This window comes from Salmo salar, chromosome 19 (assembly GCF_965601325.2).
Source record: "Salmo salar chromosome 19, fSalSal1, whole genome shotgun sequence".
NCBI lineage: Eukaryota > Metazoa > Chordata > Actinopteri > Salmoniformes > Salmonidae > Salmo > Salmo salar.
In genome coordinates, this window is record NC_138309.1 from 91,100,001 (window position 1) to 91,115,121 (window position 15,121).

General features: G+C 45.9%; 1 protein-coding gene across 1 annotated transcript in view; it reads left to right on the forward strand.

Moving 5' to 3' along the window:
- LOC106579767 (1-phosphatidylinositol 4,5-bisphosphate phosphodiesterase delta-1) overlaps positions 1-15,121 on the forward strand; it is a 133,087-nt gene that overhangs the window by 111,412 nt on the left and 6,554 nt on the right. The window contains exon 9 of the mRNA XM_082966031.1: positions 12,907-13,074. Within this exon, the coding sequence (XP_082822157.1) occupies positions 12,907-13,074 (168 nt within the window). The remainder of the gene's footprint in view (positions 1-12,906; positions 13,075-15,121) is intronic.

The window sequence follows — 15,121 nt, forward strand, 5'->3', positions numbered from 1 at the left end:
GGGCTGGAGCAGACTGGGAGGCTGGTTGGTTGACCTGGGCTGGAGCAGACTGGGAGGCTGGAGCAGACTGGGAGGCTGGTAGGCTGACCTGGGCTGGAGCAGACTGGGAGGCTGGTAGGTTGACCTGGGCTGGAGCAGACTGGGAGGCTGGTTGGTTGACCTGGGCTGGAGCAGACTGGGAGGCTGGTAGGCTGACCTGGGCTGGAGCAGACTGGGAGGCTGGTAGGTTGACCTGGGCTGGAGCAGACTGGGAGGCTGGTAGGCTGACCTGGGCTGGAGCAGACTGGGAGGCTGGTAGGCTGACCTGGAGCAGACTGGGAGGCTGGTAGGTTGACCTGGGCTGGAGCAGACTGGGAGGCTGGTAGGCTGACCTGGAGCAGACTGGGAGGCTGGTAGGCTGACCTGGAGCAGACTGGGAGGCTGGTAGGCTGACCTGGGCTGGAGCAGACTGGGAGGCTGGTAGGTTGACCTGGGCTGGAGCAGACTGGGAGGCTGGTAGGCTGACCTGGAGCAGACTGGGAGGCTGGTAGGCTGACCTGGGCTGGAGCAGACTGGGAGGCTGGTAGGTTGACCTGGGATTTAGCAGACTGGGAGGCTGGTAGGTTGACCTGGGCTGGAGAAGACTGGGAGGCTGGTAGGCTGACCTGGGCTGACATTACAAATGTAATATTATGGCTATGCAGTGTTGTATCGATGTGCAAATAGTGAAAAGGAAATCTTGCTGCTGTGATGAAACACTGTGGTATTTCACCCAGTAGATATGGGAGTTTATCAAAATGGGATTTGTTTCTAATTCTTTGTGTATCTGTGTAATCTGAGGGAAATATGTGTCTCTAATATGGTCATACATCTGGCAGGAGGTTATGAAGTGCAGCTCAGTTTCCACCTCATTTTGTGGGCAGTGTTGCACATAGCCTGTCTTCTCTTGAGAGCCAGGTCTGCCAACGGCAGCTTCTCTCAATAGCAAGGCTACGCTCACTGAGTCTGTACATAGTCAAAGCTTTCCTTAATTTTGGATCAGTCACAGTGGTCAGGTATTCTGCCACGGTGTACTCTCTGTTTAGTGCAAAATAGCATTCTAGTTTGCTCGTTTTTTTTGTTTGTTAATTCTTTCCAATGTGTCAAGTAATTATCTTTTTGTTTTCTTATAATTAGTTTGGGTCTAAATGTGTTGCTGTCCTGGGGCTCTGTGGGGTGTGTTTGTGAACAGAGCCCCAGGACCAGCTGGCTGAGGGGACTCTTCTCCAGGTTCATCTCTCTGTAGGTGAGGACTCTGTAGGGTCTGTTTGTGTTTGTGAACAGAGCCCCAGGACCAGCTGGCTGAGGGGACTCTTCTCCAGGTTCATCTCTCTGTAGGTGAGGACTCTGTAGGGTCTGTTTGTGTTTGTGAACTGAGCCCCAGGACCAGCTGGCTGAGGGGACTCTTCTCTAGATTAATCTCCTTGCAGGTTAGGGCTCTGAGGGGACTCTTCTCTAGATGAATCTCCTTGCAGGTTAGGGCTCTGAGAGGACTCTTCTCTAGATGAATCTCCTTGCAGGTTAGGGCTCTGAGAGGACTCTTCTCTAGATTAATCTCCTTGCAGGTTAGGGCTCTGAGGGGACTCTTCTCTAGATTAATCTCCTTGCAGGTTAGGGCTTTGAGAGGACTCTTCTCTAGATGAATCTCCTTGCAGGTTAGGGCTCTGAGGGGACTCTTCTCTAGATGAATCTCCTTGCAGGTTAGGGCTCTGAGGGGACTCTTCTCTAGATTAATCTCCTTGCAGGTTAGGGCTCTGAGGGGACTCTTCTCTAGATTAATCTCCTTGCAGGTTAGGGCTCTGAGGGGACTCTTCTCTAGATTAATCTCCTTGCAGGTTAGGGCTCTGAGAGGACTCTTCTCTAGATGAATCTCCTTGCAGGTTAGGGCTCTGAGAGGACTCTTCTCTAGATTAATCTCCTTGCAGGTTAGGGCTCTGAGGGGACTCTTCTCTAGATTAATCTCCTTGCAGGTTAGGGCTTTGAGAGGACTCTTCTCTAGATGAATCTCCTTGCAGGTTAGGGCTCTGAGGGGACTCTTCTCTAGATGAATCTCCTTGCAGGTTAGGGCTCTGAGGGGACTCTTCTCTAGATTAATCTCCTTGCAGGTTAGGGCTCTGAGGGGACTCTTCTCTAGATGAATCTCCTTGCTGGTTAGGGCTCTGAGGGGACTCTTCTCTAGATGAATCTCCTTGCTGGTTAGGGCTCTGAGGGGACTCTTCTCTAGATGAATCTCCTTGCAGGTTAGGGCTCTGAGGGGACTCTTCTCTAGATTAATCTCCTTGCAGGTTAGGGCTTTGAGAGGACTCTTCTCTAGATTAATCTCCTTGCAGGTTAGGGCTCTGAGGGGACTCTTCTCTAGATGAATCTCCTTGCAGGTTAGGGCTCTGAGGGGACTCTTCTCTAGATGAATCTCCTTGCAGGTTAGGGCTCTGAGGGGACTCTTCTCTAGATTAATCTCCTTGCAGGTTAGGGCTCTGAGGGGACTCTTCTCTAGATTAATCTCCTTGCAGGTTAGGGCTCTGAGGGGACTCTTCTCTAGATGAATCTCCTTGCAGGTTAGGGCTCTGAGGGGACTCTTCTCTAGATGAATCTCCTTGCAGGTTAGGGCTCTGAGGGGACTCTTCTCTAGATTAATCTCCTTGCAGGTTAGGGCTCTGAGGGGACTCTTCTCTAGATGAATCTCCTTGCAGGTTAGGGCTTTGAGAGGACTCTTCTCTAGATTAATCTCCTTGCAGGTTAGGGCTCTGAGGGGACTCTTCTCTAGATTAATCTCCTTGCAGGTTAGGGCTCTGAGGGGACTCTTCTCTAGATTAATCTCCTTGCAGGTTAGGGCTCTGAGGGGACTCTTCTCTAGATTAATCTCCTTGCAGGTTAGGGCTCTGAGGGGACTCTTCTCTAGATGAATCTCCTTGCAGGTTAGGGCTTTGAGAGGACTCTTCTCTAGATGAATCTCCTTGCAGGTTAGGGCTCTGAGGGGACTCTTCTCTAGATGAATCTCCTTGCAGGTTAGGGCTCTGAGGGGACTCTTCTCTAGATGAATCTCCTTGCAGGTTAGGGCTCTGAGGGGACTCTTCTCTAGATGAATCTCCTTGCAGGTTAGGGCTCTGAGGGGACTCTTCTCTAGATGAATCTCCTTGCAGGTTAGGGCTCTGAGGGGACTCTTCTCTAGATTAATCTCCTTGCAGGTTAGGGCTTTGCGATGGAAGTTTTGGGCATCGGTTTCCTTTAGGTGGTTGTGGAATTTAATGGCTGTTTTCTGGATTTTGATCATTTGTGTGTATAGTCCTAATTCTGCTCTGCATGCATTATTTGGGGTTTTGCGTTGTACTCTGAGGATATTTTAGCAGAATTCTGCATGCAGTCTCAATTGGGTGTTTGTCCCATTTTGTGAATTCTTGGTTGGTGAGTGGACCCCAGACCTTACAACCATAAAGGGCAATGGGTTCTCTAACTGATTGGAGTATTTGTAGCCAGATCTTAGTTGGGATGTCCATTTTTATGTTTCTTTTGATGGCGTAGAAGGCCCTTCTTGCCATGTCTCTCAGATCGTTCACAGACTTGTGGAAGTTATCTGTGGTGCTGATGTTACAACAAGCTCTCACAGTGTCAAGTCAGAATTTGATGTTCATCCGTGTTTCTCAAAGTGTTTGGTTACTTCTCTGTATTGTTCCAAGGTTAAGGTTAGGCATTAACTCCGAATGGTTAAGGTTAGGCATTAACTCCGAATGGTTAAGGTTAGGCATTAACTCCGAATGGTTAAGGTTAGGCATTAACTCCGAATGGTTAAGGTTAGGCATTAACTCCGAATGGTTAAGGTTAGGCATTAACTCCGAATGGTTAAGGTTAGGCATTAACTCCAAATGGTTAAGGTTAGGCATTAACTCCGAATGGTTAAGGTTAGGCATTAACTCCAAATGGTTAAGGTTAGGCATTAACTCCGAATGGTTAAGGTTAGGCATTAACTCCGAATGGTTAAGGTTAGGCATTAACTCCGAATGGTTAAGGTTAGGCATTAACTCCGAATGGTTAAGGTTAGGCATTAACTCCGAATGGTTAAGGTTAGGCATTATTTCTGAATGGTTAAGGTTAGGCATTAACTCCGAATGGTTAAGGCAAGGGTTAAGGTTTGGGATAGGCATAAAACAAAAATATGACTACCACCTCGATTTAGTCTTATGTAGCAAAATTTGAAATGGTTTTACATTCGTTAAAAGTAGAGACTTAGAGCTAGAAAATCATATATCATACACTGCAGTTGAAGAAGAATGGGAAAGTAGTTCTGCTTTTAAAGTTGATAAACTGGTAACCCCACTTCTGAGAAAATGGCCCTTGAATGTTTTGGTACACCTACTGGAGAGTTCCTCTTTGTCTACACCCATTGAACATCATTCACACCCTTTTATCTAGGCAAGTCAGTTAAGAACAAATTCTTATTTACAATGACAGCCTAGGAACAGTGGGTTAACTGCCTTGTTCAGTGGAAGAAGGACAGATTTTTAGCTTGTCAGCTCGGGGATTAGATCTAGCAACCTTTCGGTTACTGGCCCAACGCTCTAACCACTAGGCTACTTGCCGCCTCTTAAACCATGACCTCACCCATCTCTTTAAGGATTCACATGTGAGGCCATGTGCGAAACAGAGTTTAGTAAACAACCAAAGATTTCAAGACTAAAAGTGGTGAAAGTAGTAGCAGAGAATCTTCTTTCTCATTGTCTGAGAGTCCTTTAGGAGCCTTTTGGCAAAGTCTAAGAGGGCATGTGCCTTTTACTGAGGAGTGGCTTCCGTCTGGCCACTCTACCATAAAGGCCTGATTGGTGGAGTGCTGCAGAGATGGTTGTCCATCTGGAAGGTTCTCCCATCTCCACAGAGGAACGCTGGAGCTCTGTTAGAGTGAGCATCGTGTTCTTGGTCACTTCTCTGACCAAGGCCCTTCTCCCCAGATTGGTCAGTTTGGCCAGTGACCAGTTCTAGGAAGAGTCTTGGTGGTTCCAAACTTCTTCCATTTAAGAATGATGGAGGCCACTGTGTTCTTGGGGACCTTCAATGCTGCAGAAAGTTTTTGGTACCCTTCCCCAGATTTGTACCTCGACACAATTCTGTCTCCGCGCTCTACGGACCATTCCTTCGAACTCATGCCTTAGTTTTTGCTCTGACATGCACTCTCAACTGTGGTGTCAACTGTTGGACCTTATACAGACAGGTGTGAAGCCTTTACAAATCATGTCCAATCCATTGAATTTACCACAGGTGGACTCTAGAAACATATTTTTTTTACATTTTTATATTTTAGTCATTTAGCAGACGCTCTTATCCAGAGCGACTTACAGTAGTGAATGCATACATTTCATACATTTGGAAAGTATATATATATGTGTGTGTGTGTGTGTGTATTTATATATATATAGTACCAGTCAAAGGTTTGGACACACCTACTCATTATTTGTACTATTCTCTACATTGTAGAATATTAGTGAAGACATCAAAGCTATGAAATAACACACATGGAATTATGTAGTAACAAAAAAATTGTTGAACAAATCAAAATATACTTTATATTTGAGATTCTTCAAAGTAGCCACCCTTTGCCTTGATGACAGCTTTGCAAACACTCTCGGCATTCTCTCAACCAGATTCATGAGGTAGTCACCTGGATTGCATTTCAATTAACAAGTGTGCCTTGTTAAAAGTTAATTTGTGGAATTTCTTTCCTTCTTAATGTGTTTGAGCCAATCAGTTGTGTTGTGACAAGGAAGGGTTGGTATACAGAATATAGCCCTATTTGGTAAAAGACCAAGTCCATATTATGTCAAGAACTGCTCAAATAAGCAAAAAGAAATGACAGTCCATCATTACTTTAAGACATGAAGGTCAGCCAATCCGGAAAATGTCAAGAACTTTGAACGTTTCTTCAAGTGCAGTCGCAAAAACCACCAAGCGCTATGATGAAACTGGCTCTCATGAGAACCACCACAGGAAAGAAAGACCCAAAGTTACCTCTGCTGCAGAGGATAAGTTCATTAGAGTTAACTGCTCATCAGACTGCAGCCCAAATAAATGCTTCACAGAGTTCAAGTAACAAACACATCTCAACATCAACTGTTCAGAGGAGACTGCATTTTTCAGGCCTTTATGGTCGAATTGCTGCAAAGAAACCACTACTAACGGACACCAATAATAAGAAGAGACTTGCTTCGACTAAGAATTATGAGCAATGGACATTAGACCGGTGGAAATCTGTCCTTTGATCTGATTTGAGATTTTTGGTTCCAACCACGTGTCTTTGTGAGACGCGGAGTAGGTGACCGAATGATCTCCGCATGTGTGGTTCCCACCGTAAAGCATGGAGGAGGAGGTTTAATGTCCACAGACCCACTCCAAAAGGCTTTCGGAGCCATCATCGACTCAGTGGGTTTTGTCCAACATGTCTCCAGACCTACGCATTGCCACAGTCATACCCTGGATCTAGTTTTGTCTTGTGGAATAAATATTGTGGATCGAAATGTTTTTCCTCATAATCGTGGACTATCGGAATACCACTTTATTACATTGCAATCGCAACAAATAATCTGCTCTGACCCCAACCAAGGATTATCAAAAGCCACTCTATAAATTCTCGGACAACCCAAAGATTCCTAGATTCGCTTCCAGACTCCCTCCACCTACCCAAGGACGCCGGAGTACAACACTCAGTTAACCACCTAACCGAGGATCTAAATGTAACATTGTGTAATACCTTAGATGCGGTCGCACCCCTAAAAACAAACACATTTGTCACAAGTAATTAGCTCCTTGGTATTCAGAATATAAAGCAAGCTTCCCCCAAAGTGGAAGTCTTCTGACTAGCTTGGAAAGACAGTACCGTGCAGTATCGAAGAGCCCTCACTGCTGCTCGATCATCCTATTTTTCCAACCAAATTGAGGAGAATAAGAACAATCCAAAATGTATTTCTGATACTGTTGACAAGCTAACTAAAAAGCACCATCCCCAGGAAAGGATGGGTTTCACTTCAGCAGTGATGAATCCATGACCTTCCATGACCTTCCATGAATCCATGAGCAAATCATGACTGCTCTTTGAATATTTGTATATTTCTCTAAAGCTCAGTTATCCTGAGTCTGCACAGAACCCCAAAATTGCCTACCATGGAAGCCTGTGTTTCAGACAAAAACAGAAAGTTGATGGCGGCAAATGTTTTGGTTTTGAAATCGGACAAAACAGAGATGCTAGTTCTAGGTCCCAAGCAACGAAGAGGTCTGCTGTTGGATTTGACAATTAATATTGATGGTTGTACAGTCGTCTCAAATATATTTTTTAATGTTTTTATTTCACCTTTATTTAACCAAATAGGCCAGTTGAGAACAAATTCTCATTTACAACTGCGACCTGGCCAAGATAAAGCAAAGCAGTGCGACAAAAACAACAACACAGAGTTACACATGGGATAATCAAACGTACAGTCAATAACACAATAGAAAATATATATATACAGTGTGTGCAAATGTAGTAAGATTAGGGAGGTAAGGCAATTAATAGGCCATAGTGGGGAAATAATTACAATTTAGCATTAACACTGGAGTGATAGACGTGCAGATGATGATATGCAAGTAGAGATACTGGCGTGCAAAAGAGCAAAAACAATAACAATATGGGGATGAGGTAGTTGGGTGGGCTATTTATAGATGGGCTATGTACAGGTACAGTGATCAGTAAGCTGCTCTGACAGCTGATGCTTAAAGTTAGAGAGGGAGATAAGTCTCCAGCTTTAGTGATTTTTGCAATTCATTCCAGTCATTGGCAGCAGAGAACTGTAAGGAAAGGCAGCCAAAGGAAGTGTTGGTTTTGTGGCTGACCAGTGAAATATACCTGCTGGAGCGCGTGCTACGGGTGGGTGTTGCTATGGTGACCAGTGAGCTGAGATAAGGCGGGGCTTTACCTAGCAAAGACTTATAGATGACCTGGAGCCAGTGGGTTTGGCGATGAATATGTAGCGAGGGCCAGACAATGAGAGCGTACAGGTCGCAGTGGTGGGTAGTATATGGGGCTTTGGTGACAAAATGGATAGCACTGCGATAGACTGCATTCAGTTTGCTGAGTAGAGTGTTGAAGGCTATTTTGTAAATTACATCGCCGAAGTTGAGGATTGGTAGGATAGTCAGTTTTACGAGGGTATGTTTGGCAGCATGAGTGAAGGAGGCTTTGTTGCGAAATAGGAAGCCGATTCCAGATTTAATTTTGGATTGGAGATGCTTAATGTGAGTCTGGAAGGAGAGTTTACAGTCTAACCAGACACCTAGGTATTTGTAGTTGTCCACATATTCTATGTCAGAGCCGTCCAGAGTAGTGATGCTAGTAGGGCAGGCAGGTGCATGCAGCGATTGGTTGAAGAGCATGCATTTAGTTTTACTGGCATTTAAGAGCAGTTGGAGGCCATGGAAGAAGTGTTGTATGGTGTTGAAGCTCGTTTGGAGGTTTGTTAACAAAGTGTCCAAAGAAGGGCAAGATGTATACAAAATGGTGTCGTCTGCGTAGAGGTGGATCAGAGAATCACCAGCAGCAAGAGCGACATCATTGATATATACAGAGAAAAGAGTCGCCCAAGAATTGAACCCTGTGGCACCCCCATAGAGACTGCCAGAGGTCCCGACAACAGGCCCTCCGATTTGACACACTGAACTCTATCAGAGAAGTAGTTGGTGAACCAGGTGAGGCAGTCATTTGAGAAACAAAGGCTGTTGAGTCTGCCGATAAGAATACGGTGATTGACAGAGTTGAAAGCCTTGGCCAGGTCGATGAATACGGCTGCACAGTACTGTCTTTTATCGATGGCTGTTATGATAACATTTAGGACCTTGAGCGTGGCTGAGGTGCACCCATGACCAGCTCTGAAACCAGATTGCATAGTGGAAAAGGTACGGTGGGATTCGAAATGGTCGGTGATCTGTTTGTTAACATTTTTACATTTTAGTCATTTAGCAGACACTCTTATCCAGTGAATACATACATTTCATGCATTATTTTTTTTTTTGTTAACTTGGCTTTCGAAGATTTTAGAAAGGTAGGTCTGTAACAGATGGATATAGGTCTGTAACAGTTTGGGTCTAGAGTGTCTCCCCCTTTGAAGAAGGGGATGACCGCGGCAGCTTTCCAATCTTTAGGGATCTCAGACAATACGAAAGAGAGGTTGAAAAGTCTAGTATAGGGGTTGCAACAATTGCGGCGGATAATTTTAGAAAGAGAGGGTCCAGATTGTCTAGCCTAGCTGATTTGTAGGGGTCCAGCTCTTTCAGAACATCAGCTGTCTGGATTTGGGTGAAGGAGAAGCGGGGGGGGGGTGCAAGTTGCTGGGGGTGCTGAGCTGTTGGCCAGGGTAGGGGTAGCCAGGTGGAAAGCATGGCCAGCCGTAGAAAAATGCTTATTGAATTCTCGATTATCGTAGATTTATCGGTGGTGGCAGTGTTTCCTAACCTCAGTGCAGTGGGCAGCTGGGAGGAGGTGCTCTTATTCTCCATGGTCTTTACAGTGTCCAAAAACTTTTTGGAATTAGTGCTACAGGATGCACATTTCTGTTTGAAAAAGCTAGCCTTTGCTTTCCTAACTGCCTGTGTATATTGGTTCCTGGCTTCCCTGAAAAGTTTCAAATCGTGGGGCTATTCGATGCTAATGCAGAACGCATTACATGTTTTTGTGCTGGTCAAGGGCAGTCAAGTCTGGAGTGAACCAAGGGCTATATCTGTTCTTAGTTGTACATTTTTTGAATGGGGCTTATTTAAGATGGTGAGGAAAGCTCTTTTAAAGAACAATCAGGCATCCTCTACTGACGGGATGAGGTCAATATCCTTCCAGGATACCAGGTCAGGTCGATTAGAAAGGCCTGCTCGCTGAAGTGTTTTAGGGGACGTTTGACAGTGATGAGGGGTGGTCGTTTGACCGCAGACCCATTACGCACGTAGGCAATGAGGCAGTGATTGCTGAGATCCTGGTTGAAGACAGCAGATGTGTATTTAGAGGGCAAGTTGGTCAAGATGATATCACTAAGGGTGCCCATGTTTATGGATTATGGGTTGTACCTGGTAGGTTCCTTGATAATTTGTGTGAGAATGAGGGCATCTAGCTTAGATAGTAGGATGGCCTGGGTGTTAAGCATATCCCAGTTTCGGTCACCTAACAGTACGAACTCTGAAGATAGATGGGGGGCAATCAATTCACATAAGGTGTCACACGGGTCCCGTGTGGCTCAGTTGGTAGAGCATGGTGTTTGCAACACCAGGGTTGTGGGTTCGATTCCCACGGGGGGCCAGTACGGGAAAAAAATGTATGAAATGTATGCATTCACTACTGTAAGTCGCTCTGGATAAGAGCGTCTGCTAAATGACTAAAATGTAAAATGTGTCCGTGGCACAGCTGTGGGCTGAGGGGGGTCTCTAACAAGCGGCAACAGTGAGAGACTTATTTCTGGAAAGGTGGATTTTTAAAAGTAGAAACTTGAACTGTTTGGGCACAGACCTGGATAGTATGACAGAATTCTGCAGGCTATCTCTGTAGTAGATTGCAACTCCGCCCCTTTTGGCAGTTCTATCTGGATGGAAAATGTTGTAGTTGGGGATGTACATTTCAGAATTTTTGGTGGCCTTCCTAAGCCATGATTCAGACACGGCTAGGACATCAGGTTTGGCAGAGTGTGCTAAAGCAGTGAATAAAACAAACTTCGGGAGGAGGCTACTGATGTTAACATACATGAAACCAAGGCTTTTATTGTTACAGAAGTCAACAAATGAGAGCGCCTGGGAAATAGGTGTAGTACTGTGGGCTACAGGGTCTGGGTTAACCTCCACATCACCAGAGGAACGTTGGAGGAGTAGAATAAGAGTATGGCTAAAGGCTATAAGAACTGGTCGTCTAGTGCGTTGGGAACAAAGAATAAAAGGAGCAGATTTCTGGGCATGGTGGAATAGATTCAGTGCATAGTGTACAGACAAGGGTACGGTAGGATGTGGGGACAGTGGAGGTAAACCTAGGCATTGAGTGACGATGAGAGGTTGCATCTCTGGAGGGACCAGTTAAGCCAGGTGAGGTCTCCGCATGTGTGGGGGGTGGGACGAAAGAGCTGTCTAAGGCATGTTGAGCTGGACTGGGGGCTGCTCAACAAAGAAAAAATAAACTAGAACACAACATAGAAAAAATAAACTAGATAAACCCCCTCCAGTCACGCCCTGACCTACTCTACCATAGAAAATAAGAGCTGTCTATGGTCAGGACCTGACAGTAGTAAGTCTGAGTAGGTTGATATTGAATGTGATTTATTAAGAGTGTGTACATTGTCTGTATAAGAGTAAGACTATAATGTGTGATGTCCAAATAAATAATAACTCTGCCAATTTGTATGGTTGAGTGTCTCTGTGTGTAACATGTAATGGGTATAGCCTTAATATTCATGATGATAATTGTAATCCATATCACCGTCATAATTTCATCCGAATTACCTTTAACATCATTGAAAAACACATCCCAGCATTTCCATAGCAATTGACGTTTCACATGAGAGACCTTGCATTTCTCTAGAGACTGTTTCACTACAGTACAAATGTATTCTGGCATTGCATGACAGGGTGTGGACTATGGGCCTTTACCATCATGTCAAGTTGCGCCCTCTTCATCCTTACTATTTCATGGGAATTTTCATGTTCATTTTCCTTGCTAGAAGAACCAGTATAATAATAATAACAATAATGAAAAAATACAATAGGGCTTAACCAGCACCCTTAACAAGGTGTCCTGGTATTTAGTAGTCATTTGATGATCTAGTATAGATGCGTCTCCATCAACACGAGGTGTCCTGGTATTTAGTAGTCATTTGATGATCTAGTATAGATGCATCTCCATCAACACGAGGTGTCCTGGTATTTAGTAGTCATTTGATGATCTAGTATAGATGCATCTCCATCAACACGAGGTGTCCTGGTATTTAGTAGTCATTTGATGATCTAGTATAGATGCATCTCCATCAACACGAGGTGTCCTGGTATTTAGTAGTCATTTGATGATCTAGTATAGATGCATCTCCATCAACACGAGGTGTCCTGGTATTTAGTAGTCATTTGATGATCTAGTATAGATGCATCTCCATCAACACGAGGTGTCCTGGTATTTAGTAGTCATTTGATGATCTAGTATAGATGCATCTCCATCAACACGAGGTGTCCTGGTATTTAGTAGTCATTTGATGATCTAGTATAGATGCATCTCCATCAACACGAGGTGTCCTGGTATTTAGTAGTCATTTGATGATCTAGTATAGATGCATCTCCATCAACACGAGGTGTCCTGGTATTTAGTAGTCATTTGATGATCTAGTATAGATGCATCTCCATCAACACGAGGTGTCCTGGTATTTAGTAGTCATTTGATGATCTAGTATAGATGCATCTCCATCAACACGAGGTGTCCTGGTATTTAGTAGTCATTTGATGATCTAGTATAGATGCATCTCCATCAACACGAGGTGTCCTGGTATTTAGTAGTCATTTGATGATCTAGTATAGATGCATCTCCATCAACACGAGGTGTCCTGGTATTTAGTAGTCATTTGATGATCTAGTATAGATGCATCTCCATCAACACGAGGTGTCCTGGTATTTAGTAGTCATTTGATGATCTAGTATAGATGCATCTCCATCAACACGAGGTGTCCTGGTATTTAGTAGTCATTTGATGATCTAGTATAGATGCATCTCCATCAACACGAGGTGTCCTGGTATTTAGTAGTCATTTGATGATCTAGTATAGATGCATCTCCATCAACACGAGGTGTCCTGGTATTTAGTAGTCATTTGATGATCTAGTATAGATGCATCTCCATCAACACGAGGTGTATCTGTCTCTGTGTGTAGGAGTTGAAGGGTCGGTTCATCATCAAGGGGAAACGTCTGAACAAGCTGGATGCCGTCTACAGCAATACTAGTCCTGGAGTAGAGGAAGACTGTGTCTCAGAGGAGGACGAGGCTGCAGAGACCAACAACTCCAAGACAGACCCGAACGGACAGAAGGCCAAAGCCAAGGTATGGTAACACGCTGCTATGGTAACACGCTGCTATGGTAACACGCTGCTATGGTAACACGCTGCTATGGTAACACGCTGCTGTGGTAACACGCTGCTATGGTAACACGCTGCTATGCTAACACGCTGCTATGCTAACACGCTGCTGTGGTAACACGCTGCTATGGTAACACGCTGCTGTGGTAACACGCTGCTATGGTAACACGCTGCTATGGTAACACGCTGCTGTGGTAACACGCTGCTGTGGTAACACGCTGCTGTGGTAACACGCTGCTGTGGTAACACGCTGCTGTGGTAACACGCTGCTGTGGTAACACGCTGCTGTGGTAACACGCTGCTATGGTAACACGCTGCTGTGGTAACACGCTGCTGTGGTAACGCGCTGCTGTGGTAACGCGCTGCTGTGGTAACGCGCTGCTGTGGTAACGCGCTGCTGTGGTAACACGCTGCTGTGGTAACACGCTGCTGTGGTAACACGCTGCTGTGGTAACACGCTGCTATGGTAACACGCTGCTGTGGTAACACGCTGCTGTGGTAACACGCTGCTATGGTAACACGCTGCTATGGTAACACGCTGCTGTGGTAACACGCTGCTGTGGTAACACGCTGCTGTGGTAACACGCTGCTGTGGTAACACGCTGCTGTGGTAACACGCTGCTGTGGTAACACACTGCTATGGTAACACACTGCTATGGTAACACGCTGCTGTGGTAACACGCTGCTGTGGTAACACGCTGCTATGGTAACACGCTGCTATGGTAACACGCTGCTATGGTAACGCGCTGCTATGGTAACACGCTGCTATGGTAACACGCTGCTGTGGTAACACGCTGCTATGGTAACACGCTGCTGTGGTAACACGCTGCTATGGTAACACGCTGCTGTGGTAACACGCTGCTGTGGTAAAACGTTGCTGTGGTAACACGCTGCTATGGTAACACACTGCTGTGGTAACACACTGCTGTGGTAACACACTGCTGTGGTAACACACTGCTATGGTAACACACTGCTATGGTAACACACTGCTGTGGTAACACACTGCTATGGTAACACACTGCTGTGGTAACACGCTGCTATGGTAACACACTGCTGTGGTGCCAAGGTAGTTAAAGCCATGGGGTCCCAAATGTCACCCTAGTCCCTAGTAGTGCACTACCAGCCCATAGGACTGTGGTAAGAAGAAGTAGAATAGAGTGCCATTTTGGACATGGTCATGCTACTGTGGTGCCATGCTACTGTGGTGCCATGCTACTGTGGTGCCATGCTACTGTGGTGTCATGCTACTGTGGCGCCATGCTACTGTGGCGCCATGCTACTGTGGCGCCATGCTACTGTGGTGCCATGCTACTGTGGTGTCATGCTACTGTGGTGCCATGCTACTGTGGTGCCATGCTACTGTGGTGTCATGCTACTGTGGTGCCAAGCTACTGTGGTGCCATGCTACTGTGGTGCCATGCTACTGTGGTGCCATGCTACTGTGGTGCCAAGCTACTGTGGTGCCATGCTACTGTGGCGCCAAGCTACTGTGGCGCCAAGCTACTGTGGCGCCATGCTACTGTGGCGCCATGCTACTGTGGCGCCATGCTACTGTGGCGCCATGCTACTGTGGCGCCATGCTACTGTGGCGTCATGCTACTGTGGCGCCATGCTACTGTGGCGCCATGCTACTGTGGTGTCATGCTACTGTGGTGCCAAGCTACTGTGGTGCCATGCTACTGTGGTGCCATGCTACTGTGGTGCCAAGCTACTGTGGTGCCATGCTACTGTGGCGCCAAGCTACTGTGGTGCCAAGCTACTGTGGTGCCATGCTACTGTGGTGCCATGCTACTGTGGTGCCATGCTACTGTGGTGTCATGCTACTGTGGTGCCATGCTACTGTGGTGTCATGCTACTGTGGTGCCAAGCTACTGTGGTGCCATGCTACTGTGGTGCCATGCTACTGTGGTGTCATGCTACTGTGGTGCCAAGCTACTGTGGTGCCATGCTACTGTGGTGCCATGCTACTGTGGTACCAAGCTACTGTGGTGCCATGCTACTGTGGTGCCAAG